The sequence below is a fragment of the Lipotes vexillifer genome, unplaced genomic scaffold (genome assembly GCF_000442215.2).
Source record: "Lipotes vexillifer unplaced genomic scaffold, Lipotes_vexillifer_v1.1 scaffold47, whole genome shotgun sequence".
NCBI classification, from domain to species: domain Eukaryota; kingdom Metazoa; phylum Chordata; class Mammalia; order Artiodactyla; family Lipotidae; genus Lipotes; species Lipotes vexillifer.
The window spans coordinates 3,057,552-3,075,901 of NW_006791298.1; the positions used below are offsets into that span (position 1 = coordinate 3,057,552).

The following is an 18,350-nucleotide window of genomic DNA, read 5'->3' on the forward strand; positions in this document are numbered from 1 at the left end:
GGTAAAAACCCACCAGACCAAACAAATGAAGAGGAAATAGGCAGTCTACCTGAAAAAGAATCCAGAGTAATGATAGTAAAGATGACCCAAAAGCTTGGAAATAGAATGGAGAAAATATAAGAAACGTTTAACAAGGACCTAGAAGAACTAAAGAGCAAACAAACAATGATGAACAACACAATAAATGAAATTAAAAATTCTCTAGAAGGAATCAATAGCAGAATAACTGAGGCAGAAGAATGGATAAGTGACCTGGAAGATAAAATAGTGGAAATAACTACTGCAGAGCAGAATAAAGAAAAAAAATGAAAAGAATTGAGGATAGTGTCAGAGACCTCTGGGACAACATTAAACGTACCAACATTCGAATTCTAGGGGTCCCAGAAGAAGAAGAGAAAAAGAAAGGGACTGAGAAAATACTTGAAGAGATTATAGTTGAAAACTTCCCTAATATGGGAAAGGAAATAGTCAATCAAGTCCATGAAGCACAGAGAGTCCCATAGAGGATAAATCCAAGGAGAAACACACCAAGACACCTATTAATTAAGCTATCAAAAATTAAATACAGGGCTTCCCTGGTGGCGCAGTGGTTGATAGTCCGCCTGCCGATGCAGGGGATGCGGGTTCATGCCCCGGTCCAGGAAGATCCCACATGCCGTGGAGCGGCTAGGACCGTGAGCCATGGCCGCTGAGCCTGCGCATCCGGAGCCTGTGCTCTGCAACGGGAGAGGCCACAACAGTGAGAGGCCCCCGGAGCGCAAAAACAAAACAAAACAAAACAAAAATTAAATACAAAGAAAAACTATTAAAAGTAGCAAGGGAAAAGCAACAAATAACATACAAGGGAATCCCCATAAGGTTAACAGCTGATCTTCCAGGAGAAACTCTACAAGCCAGAAGGGAGTGGGAGGACATATTTAAAGTGATGGAAGGGAAAAACCTACAAGCAAGATTATGCTACCCAGCAAGGATCTCAGATTTGATGGATAAATTAAAACTTTACAGACAAGCAAAAGCTAAGAGAATTCAGCACCAGCAAACCAGCTTTACAACAAATGCTAAAAGAACTTCTCTAGGCAGGAAACACAAGAGAAGGAAAAGACCTACAATAACAAACCCAAAACAATTAAGAAAATGGTAATAGGAACATACTTATTGATAATTACCATAAATGTATATGGATTAAATGCTCCAACCAAAAGACACAGACTGGCTGAATGGATACAAAAACAAGACCTGTATACATGCTGTCTACAAGAGACCCACTTCAGACCTAGGGACACATACAGATTGAAAGTGAGGGAACGGAAAAAGATATTCCATGCAAATGGAAATCAAAAGAAAGCTGGAATAGCAATTCTCATATCAGACAAAATAGACTTTAAAATAAAGACTATTACCAGAGACAAAGAAGGACACTACATAATGATCAAGGGATCAATCCACGAAGAAGATATAACAATTGTAAATACTTATGCACCCAACATAGGAGCACCTCAATACACAAGGCAAATGATAACAGCCATAGAAGGGGAAATTGACAGTAACACAATCATACTAGGGGACTTTAACACCCCACTTTCACCAATGGACAGATCATCCAAAATGAAAATAAATAAGGAAACACAAGCTTTAAATGACACAGTAAACAAGATGGACTTTATTTATATTTATAGGACATTCCATCCAAAACCAACAGAATACACTTTCTTCTCAAGTGCTCATGAAACATTCTCCAGGATAGATGATATCTTGGGTCACAAATCAAGCCTTGGTAAATTTAAGAAAACTGAAATCATATCAAGTATGTTTTCCGACCACAATGCTATGAGACTAGATATCAAGTACAGGAAAAAAGTGGTAAAAAATACAAACACATGGAGGCTAAACAATATGCTACTAAACAACCAAGAGATCACTGAAGAAATCAAAGAGGAATCAAAAAATACCCAGAAACAGGGCTTCCCTGGTGGCACAGTGGTTAAGAATCCACCTGCCAATGCAGTGGACATGGGTTCAAGCCCTGGTCTGGAAAGATTCCACATGCTGTGGAGCAACTAAGCCTGTGCTGTGTGCCACAACTACTGAGCCTGTGCTCTACAGCCCACGAGCCACAACTGCTGAGCCCATGAGCCACAGCTACTGAAGCTTGTGCACCTAGAGCCTGTGCTCCGCAACAAGAGAAGCCACCACAGTGAGAAGCTCACACACCACAATGAAGAGGAGACCCTGCTCGTTGCAACCAGAGAAAGCCCACGCGTAGCAATGAAGACCCAACACAGCCTAAAATAAATAAAATAAATTTTTTTAAAACATGAAGTTCTAAAAAAAAAAACCTAGAAACAAATGACAATGAAAACACAATGACCCAAAACCTATGGGATGCAGCAAAAGCAGTTCTAAGAGAGAAGTTTAGAGCAGCACAATCCTCCCTCAAGAAACAAGAAAAATCTCAAATAAACAATATAACCTTACACCTAAAGCAATGAGAGAAACTAGAACAATAAAACCCCAAAGTTAGAAGGAAAGAAATCATAAAGATCAGATCATAAATGAAAAAGAAATGAAGGAAACAACAGCAAAGATCAATAAAACTAAAAGCTGGTTCTTTGAGAAGATAAACAAAATTGATAAACCATTAGCCAGACTCATCAAAAAGAAAAGTGTGAAGACTTAAAACAACAGAATTAGAAATGAAAAAGGAGAAGTAATAACTGACACTGCAGAAATAGAAAGGATCATGAGAGATTACTACAAGCAACTATATGCCAATAAAAGGGACGACCTGGAAGAAATGGACAATTTCTTACAAAAGCACAACCTTCTGAGACTGAATCAGGAAGGAACCGAAAGTATAAACAGACCAGTCACAATCACTGAAATTGAAACTGTGATTAAATATCTTCCAACAAGATTTTTGGCTTCACAGGCAAATTCTATCAAATATTTAGAGAAGAGCTAACACCTATCCTTCTCAAACTCTTCCAAAATATAGCAAAGGGAGGAACACTCCCAAACTCATTCTACAAGGTCACCATCACCCTGATACCAAAGCCAGACAAAGATGTCACAAACAAAGAAAACTACAGGCCAATATCACTGATGAACATAGATGCAAAAATCCTCAACAAAATACTAGCAAACAGAATCCAACAGCACATTATAAGGATCATACACCATGATCAAGTGGGGTTTATTCCAGGAATGCAAGGATTCTTCAATATATACCAATCAATCAGTGTGATACACAATATTAACAAATTGAAGGATAAAACCATATGATAATCTCAAGAGATACAGAAAAAGCTTTTGACAAAATTCATCACCTATTTATGATAAAAACTCTCCAGAAAGTAAGCAGAGGGAACTTACCTCAACATAACAAAGGCCATATATGACAAACCCATGGCCAACATAATTCTCAGTGGTGTAAAACTGAAACCACTTCCACTAAGATCAGGAACAAGACAAGGTTGCCCAATCTTACCACTATTATACAACACAGTTTTGGAAGTTTTAGTCACAGCAATCAGAGAAGAAAAAGAAATAAAAGGAATCCAAATTGGAAAGGAAGAAGTAAAAGTGTCACTGTTTGCAGATGACATGATACTATACATGGAGAATCCTAAAGATGCTACCAGAAAGCTACTACAGTTAATCAATGAATTTGGTAAAGGAGGATACAAAATTAATGCACAGAAATCTCTTGCATTCCTATACACTAATGATGAAAAATCTGAAAGAGAAATTAAGGAAAGACTCCCATTTACCATTGCAACAAAAAGAATAAAATACCTAGGAATAAACCTACATAAGAAGGTAAAAGACCTATACTCAGAAAACTATAAGACATTGATGAAAGAAGTTAAAGATGATACAAACAGATGAAGAGACATACCACTTGATTGGAAGAATCAACATTGTGAAAATGACCATACTACCCAAAGCAATCTACAGTTTCAATGCAATCCCTATCAAACTACCAACACCATTTTTCACAGAACTAGAATAAAAAATTTCACAATTTGTATGGAAACACAAAAGACCCCAAATAGCCAAAGCAATCTTGAGAAAGAAAAATGGAGCTGGAGGAATCAGGCTCCCTGACTTCAGACTATACTACAAAGCTACAGTAATCAAGAGAGTACGGTACTGGCACAAAAACAGAAATATAGATCAATGGAACAGGATAGAAAGCCCAGAGATAAACCCATGTACACATGGTCACCTTATCTTTGATAAAGGAGGCAAGAATATACAATGGAGAAAAGACAGCCTCTTCAATCAGTGGTGCTGGGAAAACTGGACAGCTACATGTAAAAGAATAAAATTAGAACACTCCCAAACACCATACACAAAAATAAACTCAAAATGGATTAAAGACCTAAATGTAAGGCCAGACACTATAAAACTCTTCGAGGAAAACATAGGCAGAACACTCTATGACATAAATCACAGCAAGATCTTATTTGACCCAACTCCTAGAGAAATGGAAATAAAAACAAAAATAAACAAATACGACCTAGTGAAACTTCAAAGCTTTTGCACAGCAAAGGAAACCATAAACAAGATGAAAAGACAACGCTCAGAATGGGAGAAAAGATTTGCAAATGAAGCAACTGACAAAGGATTAATCTCCAAAATATACAAGCAGCTCATGCAGCTCAATATCAATAAAACAAATAACCCAATCCAAAAATGGGCAGAAGACCTAAACAGACACTTCTCCAAAGAAGATATCAGATTGCCAACAAACACATGAAAGGATGCTCAACATCACTAATCACTAGAGAAATGCAAATCAAAACTACAATGAGGTATCACCTCACACTGGTCAGAATGGCCATCATCAAAAAATTTAGAAACAATAAATGCTGGAGAGGGTGTGGAGAAAAGGGAACCCTCTTGCACTGTTGGTGGGAATGTAAATTGATACAGTCACTATGAAGAACAGTAAGGAGGTTCCTTAAAAAACTAAAAATAGAACTACCATATGACCCAGCAATCCCACTACTGGGCATATACCTGGAGAAAACCATAATTCAAAAAGAGTCATGGGAGAAGCAGCTTCTCAACTCTGTCTGCTTCGGCCTCCTTGCCTCCTCTCCAGCCTCCACCATGTCCATCAGGGTGACCCAGAAGTCCTACAAGGTGTCCTCCTCCATCCCTCAGTCCTTCAGCAGCCGCTCCTATACCAGTGGGTCGGTGCCCACATCGGCTCCTCGGCCTTCTCCCAGGTGGGCAGCAGCAGCAACTTCCGGGGTGGCCTGGGCACCAGCATGAGTCTGGCTCGAGGTTATGGCGGGGTCCTGGTTTTGGGGGGCATCACAGCTGTCACAGTGAACCAGAGCCTGCTGAGCCCCCTCAAGCTGGAGGTGTACCCCAACATCTAGGCCATGCGCACCCAGGAGGAGGAGCAGATCAAGACTCTGAACAATAAATCTGCCTCCTTCATCGACAAGGTGTGACACCTGGAGCAGCAGAATAAGATTTTGGAGACCAAATGGAACCTCCTGCAGCAGCAGAAGACAGCCCGGAGCAACACAGACAACATGTTTGAAAGCTACATCAACAACCTCTGGCATCAGTTGGAAACCGTGGCCCAGGAGAAGCTGAAGCCGGAGGTGGAGCTTGGCAACATGCAAGGGGCTGGTGGAGGACTTCAAGACCAAGTACGAGGAAGAGATCCAAAAGCACACAGACATGGAGAATGAATGTGTCATCATCAAGAAGGATGTGGATGAAGCTTACATGAACAAGGTAGAGCTGGAGTCCCACCTGGAAGGGCTGACTGAATAGATCAACTTCTACAGGCAACTGTATGGAGAGGAGATGCAGTCGCAGATTTCTGACACCTCCATGGTGCTGTCCATGGACAACAGCCGCTCTCTGGATCTGGATGGCATCATCGCTGAGGTCAAGACCCAGTATGAGGAGATCACCAACAGCAGCTGGGCCGAGGCTGAGACCATGTACCAGATCAAGTATGAGGAGCTGCAGACATTGGCTGGGAAGCACGGGGATGACCTCCGTCACACGAAGACAGAGATTTCTGAGATGAACCGGTACAACAACCGACTCCAGGCTGAGATTGAGGGCCTCAAAAGCCAGAGGGCTTCCCTGGAGGCCGCCATTGCTGATGCTGAGCAGTGTGGTGAGCCGGCCATCAAGGATGCTCAGGCCAAGCTGGCTGAGCTGGAGGCCGCTGTGAGAACTGCCACGCAGGACATGGCACAGCAGCTGCATGAGTACCAGGAGCTGATGAACGTCAAGCTGGCCCTGGGCGTGGAGATTGCCACCTACCGCAAGCTGCTGGAGGGCAAGGAGAGCTGGCTGGAGTCTGGGATGCAGAACGTGAGTATCCACACCAAGACCACCAGCGGGTATTCAGGTGGGCTGACCTCAGCCTATGGGACCCCTCGCCTCAACTACAGCCTGTGCTCCTACCAGTCCAGCTTGGGCTCTGGAGGGGGCTCTGGCTCCTTCAGCCATACCAGTTCCAAGACTGTGGTTGTGAAGAAGACTGAGACCCATGATGGGAAGCTGGTGTCTGAGTCCTCTGACGTCCTGACCAAGTGAAAGTCTCCTGCGATCCCTCCCAGCCTCCCCACTCACTTGCTCCTACAAGAAGGAGTTGTGCGGAGGAGTGTCAGAACCAGAGACCTGAGGCTCAGCCCCGTCCTTAGCCCACCCCAGGGGAAGTCAACTGCCTGGGGCTCCCTCTCTTGCTCACGCCCCCAACTAAAAGCCAATCCAAGTGTCTTTTTCAGAGTAAAGCTTCAGCTGGCTCTGCCAACACACACACACACAAAGGAGTCATGTACCACAATGTATATTGTAGCACTATTTACAATAGCCAGGACATGGAAGCAAGCTAAGTGTCCATCGACAGATGAATGGATAAAGAAGATATGGCACATATACACAATGGAATATTACTCAGTCATAAAAAGAAACAAAATTGAGTTATTTGTAGTGGGGTGGATGGACCTAGAGTCTGTCATACAGTGAAGTAAGTCAGAAAGAGAAAAACAAATATCATATGCTAACACATATATATGGAATCTAAAAAAAAAAAAAAGGTTCTAATGAACCTAGGGGCAGGACAGGAATAAAGATGCAGATGTAGAGAATGGACTTGAGGACATGGGGAGGGGGAAGGGTAAGCTGGGACGAAGTGAGAGAGTGGCATGGACATATATACACTACCAAATGTAAAACGGACAACTAGTGGGAAGCAGCCGCATAGCACAGGGAGATCAGCTTGGTGCTTTGTGACCACCTAGTGGGGTGGGATAGGGAGGGTGGGAGGGAGACGCAAGAGGGAGGGGATATGGGGATATATGTATACATATAGCTGATTCACTTTGTTATACAGTAGAAACTAACACAACAATGTAAAGCAATTATACTCCAATAAAGATGTTGGGAAAAAAAAGGGATTTCATGAGAGCAACCAACTGGTTCCTTAAAAAAAAAAAAAAATCAAAGTATATTAAAGTTTCCAGCTTGCATTATTTAACCCCTATTTTTTTGTCTCAGAGTTAACAACAAGGGATTGTTGATACTAATATCTAGAAAACAGTGAGTACCTCAGGATATCACAGTAAAATAAATACAATTTTAGAGGTAAAAGTACCTGACTGTTTAAATCCATACTGATTTAGTAAATTCTTGGAAAGATCTTTAGCGCCTATGAAAATATTTCAAATACTGTATGGTATCACTCATAAGTTGAATATAAAAAAAATAATACAAATGAATGTATATGCAAAACAAAACAAAACAAAAGTAATATTTTTTTGATATTATCTCCTCAGGCAAGGAAAACAAAAGCAAAAATAAATAAATGGGACTACATCAAACCAAAAAAGTTTTGCATAGTGAAGCAAACTCTCAACAAAACAAAAAGGCCACCTACTGAATGGGAGAAGATATTTACAAATGGTATGTCTGGTAAGGAGTTAATATCCAAAATACATAAAGAACTTATACAACTCAACATCAAAAAACCAAACAACCTGATTAAAAAATGGGCAGAGGATCTCAACAGACATTTTTCCAAAGAAGACATACAGATGGCCAGCAGGCACATGAAAAGATGCTCAACATGACTAATCATCAGGGAAATGCAAATCAAAATCACCTCATACATGTCAGAATGGCTGTTATCAAAAAGACAAGAAATAGGGCTTCCCAGGTGGCGCAGTGGTTGAGAGTCCGCCTGCCGATGCAGGGGACACGGGTTCGTGCCCTGGTCTGGGAAGTTCCCACATGCCACAGAGCAGCTGGGCCCGTGAGCCATGGCCGCTGAGCCTGCGCGTCCGGAGCCTGTGCTCCGCAACGGGAGAGGCCACAACAGTGAGAGGCCTGCATACAGCAAAAAAAAAAAAAAAAAAAGACAAGAAATAACAAGTGTTGGCAAGGATGTAGAGAAAAGAGAATCCTTGTGCACTGTTAGTGGGAATGTAAATTGGTGCAGCCACTATGGAATACAGTGTGAAGGTTCCTCAAAAATGTAAAAATAGAACTACCATATGACCCAGCAATTCCACTCCTGGGTATTTATCCAAAGAAAATGAAAACACTAATTAGAAAGGATATATGCATCCCTATGTTCACTGCAGCATTATTTATGATAGCCAAGATATGAAAAGCAACTTAAGTGCTCATCAAGAGATAAAGAAAATGTGGTATATATATATACAATGGAATATTACTCAGCCATTAAAAAAGAATGAAACTGCCACTTGTGATAACATTAATGGACCTAGAGGGTATTATGCTAAGTGAAATAAGTCAGAGAAAGAAAGACAAGTATCATGATTTCTTTTATATGTGGGATCTAAAAAACCAAATAAATGAACAAATGTAACAAAACAGAAACTGTCATAGATACAGAGAACAAACAGGTGGTTGCCAGAGGGGAGGGAAATGGAGGGATGAGAGAAATTGGTGAGGGAGATTAAGAGTACAAACTTCCAGTTATAAAATAAGTAAGTCCCAGGCATGAAATGTACATTTGGGGAATATAATCAATAGTAATGTGATATTTTTTTATGGTGATAGATGTAACTAGACTCATGGTGGTGATCATTATGTGATGTATAGAAATATCGAATCGCTATGTTGTACACCAGGAACTAACATAGTGTTGTATGTCAATCATACCTCCAAACCAAACAAACATATAGAAAAGGAGATCAGATTTGTGGTTACTAGAGGCACAGGGTGGCGGGGAGGAGGAATGAGATGAAGGTAGTCAAAAGGTACAAACTTCAGTTATAAGATAAATAAGTGCTAGGGATGTAATGTACAACACAATAAATATAATTAATACTGTGAAATGTTATATATGAAAATTGTTAAGAGAGAAATCCTAACAGTTCCCATCACAGGGAAAAATTTTTTTTCCTTTTTCTTTTATTTTGCTTCCATATGAAATGATGGATGTTCACTAAACTTATTGTGGTAATCATTTCATGATGTATGTAAGTCAAATCATTATGCTGCACACCTTAAACTTAAACAGTGCTATATGTCAATTATAGCTGAATAAAACTGGAAGAAAAAAAATTGGTTGAATGACAATAAAAAAACTGTCTATATCTTTCCTAATTTTTTTTTATCCATTTTATCAGTTTCTGAAAGAGGTAGTTTAAAATCTCCTATGATGATTAGGGATTTGTGAGTTTCTCCTTGCAATCCTGTTCTATTTCATCATGTTTTGAGTTTTTATTTTTGATGCACAAAGGTCAGGATCCTTTTTCTGGTAGTGAATCTTTCCTTCTCTCATTATGTAAAAATTCATATTATCTTCAATAAAGCCTTTTTGTCTTAAAGTCTATTTTGGTCTATATTAATATTAATATTCTTATACCAACTCTTAGCTTTTTTAAAAAGCTTATATTCACTGTTTTTTTATCCCTTTACATTAAATCATCTGACGTCTTTTCTTGAAGTATAATAATATTTTAAAGTATAGCTAAAATATGTATTGAACGCTTACTATATGCCAGGCACTGTTCTAAGTCCTTTTTGTACATTAATTCTTTTAATTCTCACAACAATCCTGAGGTAGATATTATTATTTTCCCTATTTTACAGGCAAGTAAACAAAAATACAATTAAAAAGTCAAGTGACAGATATTCCATCTGCTCCCTGAAAATTACAAGGACCTTCAAATTTTTAATTCCTTTCTGCTTCCTCATATATCTCCCATGCTATTATGGTCTATTAGTATTTGTTTTCAACCCCCTATCAAGTTGTTTTTGTTTTGCTTTATAGTCAGCAAGATTTGTAATCACAGTTTTATTACTAGATTTATAGATCTACCAACATGTTTGCTAATTTATTTTTTTTACCATTGCTCTTTGCATTTCATTCCTTTATTTGAGGCTCAATTATGAGCATGTACTTAGAGAAGTACATTCTTTAGGGAATATCTATGAATGGTAAATTCTCTCAAACTGTCTGAAAATACCTTTACTTCATTCTTACTTCCTGAATAAAAAGTTCAGCTGTGACTTTCAGTTGGTATTATTACTCCATTTCCTGCTGCAGCCTATAGATACTGATGAGAAGTCTACTGTCAAGCTGTCATTAACATTTTCTCTTTGTCTTTGATGTTCTGCATTTTTACCATGATACGATTAGGAGTGAATTTGTTTTATTTCATCCTGCTCAGATGAAGCATGCCAGTCTGATCTGGAAATTCCTGTCTTTCCTCAATTATGAAAATCCGATAGTCCATATATCTTAGATATTGCCTCTGCTCCATTCTGTTTCCTCCTTGTAGAACTCCTATTTGACATATGTTGGAGCTTATTCTATCCATTATTTCTCTTTACTGTTTTATCATATACTCCACCTCTTTATCTCTCTGTGCTGTTACATTGCTACAGTCTGGGTGATCTCTACAGATCTACTGTCTAATTTACAAGTACTCTCTTTGACTATGCAAATCTGTTGTTTATCTTTCTACCCCAACTATTAAAAAATAAGTCTGATGCAATCTTGGGAGTAAAGGAACAGAAAATTTTACCATCTTTCCTCTCCTCTGAAAAGGATACTAGTTTGGAAAACTTTGCTAAGGGGTAGGGGAGGGGATAGCAATATAATGATACACACACACAAACATACATAAATGTAATCAATATATATGATGATAAATAAATAAACAAGCGTGTGTGTGTATCTTTTTTTTTTTTTAAGCAGGATTTCAGGCACCTTTATTCACAGCAGGTATTTTTGGTCAGGGGAGCTTTCTCTGAAACCTTCCTGTTACTTAAGGAAGACAACTGCTTACATCCTGATGGTCCACTTGCCATTTCCCAGGCTTGGAAGCATCTTGCACGCAGTTCCACCCAGTCCCTGAGTCCAGCTGGCTCTGGGCTTTCAGGGCCACACCTTGCATCACAACCTACCGGCCCAGTGAGGGAGTTTCTGCAGCTCAGTGATAACAGTGGGGAATTCATTTTATCCCAGAAGAAATCGACTCCTCTGTGTTCCCCATATAATTTATAAATAGGACAAATTATTCCTTAATATTATTATATATTTGCAATACAAACAATTAGGACTAGTGACATAGGAAACTTTAAAAAAATCATGCTGTGTTGACTACGCGTTTCCCTCTCCAAAGCACTGTTCCATTCCTCAGCTTCTTCCATATTCTCTATACAAAATCATCCTGCTATGACAGTTGCATGGGTCTCCTTCCCATCAACACTGCCTCTGGGCTCAGCACTCCTGACACTGTACGGTTGAGCCGTAGGAGTTATTTTCCCTGTCTTCCATCATCAATTATAAAGCCACTACTCTCCTCAAATTTAGGTAAGAAACAGTTTAAAGAAACAGTATTTCTTAAAAACTCAAGCCTACTGCTAGTTATTTAGTAGGCATGGACTTAACATGGTCTGTTTTCCTTTTCTGTTTCTTTTCCCAGCCACTAGCTCAAAAGATGGAGTAGCTTAGTTGTAAAGTCCTGCCGGATTTCCTATGGTAACTGCTGTAGATGGACAAGGTAAGGTCCTACGGAAGGTTCAAACCTCATGCAAAACTCTAACTGCTGAAAACGTCATCACAGCAGACAACTCTGTCATTGTCCGTATTTAAAAATGCTAACCGTAAAGTGGCTTGTGGTCACTCTTTGTTACTGTAGCATCTGACCTCAGGGACTCAGACATAAAATCGTGGTTCCATTCCGAGTTTTGGCGACAGAGTAGTGCCCAATATTTCTGAACACACAATTTTAAATGTTTTTAACCACTTGGAAAGCATCGCCAACACACTATCTGGTGTTTACTCAACAGTCACTCTGAGGATCAAAGAACCTTAACTATCAATGCCTTACTTCACAAAATCTTATTATAACCAAGGATCTACCCTATGTCCAATAAAAAAATTACAAGCAACTTTTATCAAACAGCAACTACTACAAAGGGAATGATAGAAAAAAAAAATGACTTCACAAAAATACACTAAAAAATTTGACAATTGTATGCAGGAACTGCCAAAGTTTTAGTGTTTAATAGCAAAACTGACCAAGGTCCAAGACGTGAAGTTACCATGTTCAGGAAACATGGGGGGCAGGGGAGGGAAATCACTCTATAAACTAACTCTATAGTATGTGGTAAGAAGAATGCACACTTTGTAATATAAAACCTGTCTACACAGAGTAGTTAGTTGCAAAAAGCTATCCGGCTTCTCTTGGCTTGTAAAAAGGGTGTTCCAGATTCCAGTGCAGATGAGCAACCTTCAAGTCTTCTGTGTGGCAGCGATCCTGCTTTCCCCGTCCAGCTCTTCCACCCCGGCCTGTGTCATGAGGTCTGCGATGTTTGTCTCCAGGCCATCAATGTGACTGCTCATGTCAACAATTCTTCCAATGATGTGGTCGGACATGGTCTGAAATTTATCTTGCATCTGTTGCAGGAGTGTCTGCACCACCGAGGTGAGATCCTGCACGGTCTTGGGTTCAGCCTCTGCCATCTCCCGGGTTCCCAGCTTGGCGGTGCTGTCTCAGACCGTCACCTGCACTTCCATTTGTCTGCACAGATGCCCCATATGTGTGTGTATCTTAAATGTATAAACTGGAAGCATTCACCCCATTTGTGGGCCATGTAGAGTCTAAATAGAGGGAAGACTTAGAACCACATTTTCTTCCTTTTATAACTATAAATAGATTTAAAGTTAATATTGTCACCTGTTCACATAGTATGTGATTCAAATGAATATAGAAAGTACATATAAATACCTGGAGGAAGAATATTCGAGATTGAGAAAAGTGCAAGTGCAGTTCTTGTGAAGGCAACAGGCTCAGCACGATTGACAAATAGCCAGAAAGTAAGAGTGGCTAAAGTACTGTAAGCATCGGAAGGGCAGCAGAAAATGAGGCAGGTGAGGTAGTCAGGTATTAGATGACATATAGCCCTGAAAGTCATGATAAAGTTTTGACTTATATATCCTAAGTGTGATGGGAAGTGAGTAGCACCTAAAATGTCCTTGAAAATGCTATTTAAGTAAAAGTGCTTATTTAAGTTGTACCTTATGTTTTGTACAATATTCAAAAAGTGAGAATTGTTAACAGAAGTTATGACTTATTTGGAACTTAAATTACTTTATAAGACCCAGGCTTTCCTATTTCTAAAACACATATAAGATGACATATTAGGAAAAGCAATGTAATGATTACAAATGACATAATCCGATATAAAATTCTAGACAGAATTCTTCTACTTTGAGACTTCCGTATGTGTGATCTATATATCAAAGAGTACATAAAACACGTATGTGCAGTTTAATGAATAATTATAGCGTGAACTCGCATAACCATCACATAGAAATAGAATATTACCAGCACCCCAGGAACGCTTGCTATATGACTTTTTAAAAAAGAGCTTACCTAGTACTATAATCTGTGATAATTATCCACTTAAATGTCAACCGAGATCATGTGACCAATCTTTTTATCGGCAAAAGAAATGTTCCCTTAAGTCCATATTTAATTTCAATATGGAAATTGAGTATGTATCCACTTAAAATCTATTCACATTTCAGGATAGAGATGTTCTATCTCTAAGGCACTAATTTTTAATTTTAAACAAAAGATATATCAAGCAAATGAAAAACCCCCCAGAACTATATAGAGCTTGAAGAAAACACATACATCTTCATATATTTTTGTGAAAGCAAACCTAGTAGTGATAGCTTTAAGATAAAAAGCACCTGATTAAAGTAAAATAAAAGTCATTCAAAAGTTTAAGATCTCATTATAGGTTTCATTACAACAAATTAGGTAAAATGAGGAGAATTCTTTGTTTCTCTGTAGTTTCTAGTACATGCTTAGCACTCAAATATTAAATAGTAAATATGAATCAGGCTAACCACAGCATATCTAAAATATATTTTATTAAATTTAAACCTACTTAATATTTTATATTATAAAAACTTGACATGTCACTGATTCATGACCTTTTACAATATTAAAAATTAAACCTATGAAATCTAGATTTCTATATCTTTTTTTTTCTCAGCTCAAGTTTAATAAAACTACAGAAGACCAAAAGTGATACCCTACTACTATACACATCAGTTTGCCTGCCCCATAATACAGCTCAGGCCATTCCCTCCAGAGGAAGAAAGGCTGGCCTCCCCAACCCCTGCAGGAAAGGCCTGTCCTGTCCCACACCACATCTGGGCTGAGTGTAAGATCTTGTGTTTTAAGCATGACAATAGTACAAAAGAGGTTTTGTTCTCATGGCTACCTACTGCAGCCTGGCCCTAAAATGGCCCAGTGCTCACTTCTGCTTAGAGAAATATTCTTTGCTTTTCTGGACATCAGGCTTGATGGTATCACTGCCAGGTTTCCAGCCAGCTGGGCACACTTTCCCATTTTTGTCAGTAAATTGGAAAGCCTGAACTAGTCTCAGTGTCTCATCCACAGAACGTCCAACAGGAAGGTCATTTATGGTGATCTGTCGAAGGATACCTTTATCATCAATAATAAAAAGGCCCCTGAATGAGATGCCTCTATCGGCCTTTAAGACCCCATAGTCCTGAGCAATGGTGTGCTTGGGGTCTGGTATCAAGGGAATGTTCATGGGCCCTAGTCCTCCTTGTTTCTTGGGTGTGTTGATCCATGCCAGGTTTCAGAAGTGCGAATCCACAGAAGCACGAATCACTTGGCAGTTGAGTTTCTTAAATTCTTCTGCCCTATCATTGAAAGCAATGATCTCTGTGGGGCACACAAAGGTGAAGTCAAGAGGGTAAAAGAAGAACACAACATATTTTCCTTTGTAGTCAGATAGGCTGATATCTTTGAACTGACCATCTGGCATTACAGCCGTACCTTTGAACTGGGGGGCACGGTGCCCAATTTTGGCATTTCCTGAAGACATATTGCTATCAGCAGTTCTCACAGACAAACTACAGAGGACAGTCAGGAAGGAGACACGTTTAGATTTCTATATCTTTTAAATGAATATTTTAGCAATAAACTATCAGAGAACAAGAAATATGTGTGGTCAAAATTAAACTAACAATATTTTAAAATAAAGAATTTCATATTAAAATTAGGTTACTCTAATGGAAAATTCTAAAAACCTTTTTCAAATGCATTTAAAATAGTAAAGGAAGAGGATGAAATATAATAAATAAAAGCAAGCTATAAAGACACAGGAAATGTGGAAAAAACTAAACGGATAACATGGATAAAAATAACATTCAGAAGTATCACTCTTAAATTGTAGTGTAGCATTACCTGAATTATGTGCCCCTTAATTTATGCACATGATGGACAGCTTGTTAAGGGGCTATACCATTATAATTGATAGTGGCTGAAGGCAGTCAGGCCATAATTTCTATTTAATGGATGGGATAGTAAGAGAACAAAGTCTGCAGTAGCATTTTAAAATAACTGCCTATAAAGTTTACATTTATGTCCAAAGTGTTACCTATATTCTAGTCTTTTCTATGTTGAATTCTTTAAGAAAAAAGAGAAAAATCAGCTGCAGCAAGATCCACATATTATTAAATCAAAATTCTGATTTAACCAATAACTAGAAAAATCTCACAATAAATGGAAAAGAATTTTCAACTAACCATCTGATGGTCCATTTTTGTTCTCTTGTTCTTTAGAGCTTGTGGGAGAAGCAAATGGGCTCATTTGACAGGTTCCAGTTGTTGGAGAATAGGCTGTAACACTTATCTTCCTTGTGATTTTTGAAGAATCAAATGACTAGAAATAAATATTAATTTGGGACAAAAATACTTACGATTAGTTACAGATCTTTGGAAATACATTTGAAAAACTCGCAAAATTCAAACTAATACACTTTTCCTTGATCTTTCTTTTCGGACTTTAAATATACACAATTATTATCTTCAAAGTGAACACTGTTATTTCAAGGTATGTACATTTTCCTCGTCTCCATACTGATTAGGGCATCTCAATTTGATTTTATGAAAATTTAACATTAAATGGTTACTACCTTCTGAGATGGTAATTCCAAACAAGTAGAGATGGCTGACTCTCCCAATTACATCCTGACATTTGTTGTTAGTTGAACGTGAAGTATAATTATGGGCCTAGACCAGAGAAACTCTCAGAAGTGTCTCTTAGTAAGACCCACAAGGAAACCCTAGGAAGGATTAGTGGTGTCCTTAACCTTCACAAAGTTGCTCTGACACAGTATCTTAATGATAAAACAAAAATAATGTTCAAACAATTGAGTATGGCATTTAAGGCCTTTGAGAATTTGATCTATTCTACACAAATCCTCTCTGCAGCTTCCTCCTCTGTGTTCCCATAGACCTTGTTCATACCTCTTACTGGAGTTAGTAAATTCTAATAATTTATTACATTTCTGTACACCCCATTAGAATTTAAGTTTCTGAAAATAAACATTACTTCATCCTTGTACTATAGAACACAAAAATGTATGATGAATGAATGATTTAAAAGAAACAGCCCAGTAAACTTAGCCAGACCACTCTACTCAGAATATACTCATTTGTTCACTGGTTCATTCATCTATTATTAACTGACGCCTGTAGTCCCAGTCACTTAGGTTATGCACATTTGGGTCTCAGCTAGTCTTTCTTTGGTTTGGGGCCTCATTCATAATCCACTTCCTCCAAACACCCATTATCACACTATTAATTGCTTGCTCTTCTGAATTGTTTTTAAACATATTTTCTATAATGCTTACTAATCACCCAGCATTTGCTAACTAATGTGTATATAGGAAGAGAACAAATTGTTCTGGCCTCATAAACAGCAGAGGACAGGTCTAAAGGTAGTATGCTTGTTACAGAAATTCAGAGAAGAGGGAAAACCAAAGTGGGCTGCAGTAATCTCACAGAAGGATTATTGTGAAGAGGAAGGGTGAGGCTTAGGTAAATGAAAATAAAAGGTATGAAAAACCTGAAATCCAGAGGTGAAACAGACAGCACAGGGTGGATTTAGGGATAAAGGAAAGGTCTGAAGGTTCATGATATATTGCCAACACTGTAGAATTAAATTTTAGCTTGGCTGGTGACTTGAAATAGTTATATAATTCTCCATTGTCACTTATTCTTTATTTTCAAGACACCATGGCAGAAATAGTGGCTATGTCATCTTTTTCAATAATCTTGGCATTAATTCCAGAATCTACAGCATCAATTTTTTTTTTTTAACAGGTAAGATTTTAAATGATAGATACTTCTTTGTATTGGGGGAACAAAAGGCATTATATTTTTTATTTTATGTAACCACAGTAGCCACAAATATAACCAATATTTTTAAAAAAATCAAATTATAGTATCGAGTTACATCTCTAAAGTAATCTTTTTTGTAAGGTGAAAGAGTTTTAAGTCTTTTTAACAGGTGGTTATTATTACCTCTCCATCCTGAGTTTTCAGCTGTTTATAAGTATTCAGTCATAAACTATGACATTTATCCAATCCAACCCCACTTTTCTAAGAATTTATTGCCCAGAAATATTTCACTGTGTATGTACAAGAAATGAAAGTCACTATTCTAATGTACATTTACGTCAATCTGTTTTCCTATTTTCACGAAAAATTATTTTTCCAATTGCCAAATATCTAAATACTGCAACTGTAGATTATACATTTCTCCTTGAAAACAATTTTCTAGCTTTCGTAAAATAAGTCTTTGTGTGTGTGTGTGCACGCGTGTGTGTATACATATATATAAATTTTTCCCCCTCACCTTAAAAATATTAAGTCTTCTCTTTTGCTTTCTTTCTTTCTTTTTTTGGTGATCTGTGTTGATTAAAAAGGAAAATATATGTCCACAATCGTAATGTACTTAGAGGGAAAAAAGAAAATCTACCTTTCCCTA

At 38.2% G+C, this 18,350-nt stretch overlaps 1 protein-coding gene and 3 pseudogenes across 1 annotated transcript in view; 1 reads left to right on the top strand and 3 right to left on the bottom strand.

The window, feature by feature from the left end:
* The window catches only part of ITGB3BP (integrin subunit beta 3 binding protein), an 83,197-nt gene that overhangs the window by 30,649 nt on the left and 34,198 nt on the right, over positions 1 to 18,350 (bottom strand). Inside the window, exon 4 of the mRNA XM_007464300.1 lies at positions 16,103 to 16,238. Coding sequence (XP_007464362.1) covers positions 16,103 to 16,238 — 136 coding nt within the window. The remainder of the gene's footprint in view (positions 1 to 16,102; positions 16,239 to 18,350) is intronic.
* LOC103089286 (keratin, type II cytoskeletal 8 pseudogene) lies at positions 5,104 to 6,579 on the top strand (annotated as a pseudogene).
* On the bottom strand, positions 12,761 to 12,991 carry LOC103089025 (heat shock factor-binding protein 1 pseudogene; annotated as a pseudogene).
* On the bottom strand, positions 14,800 to 15,411 carry LOC103088755 (peroxiredoxin-1 pseudogene; annotated as a pseudogene).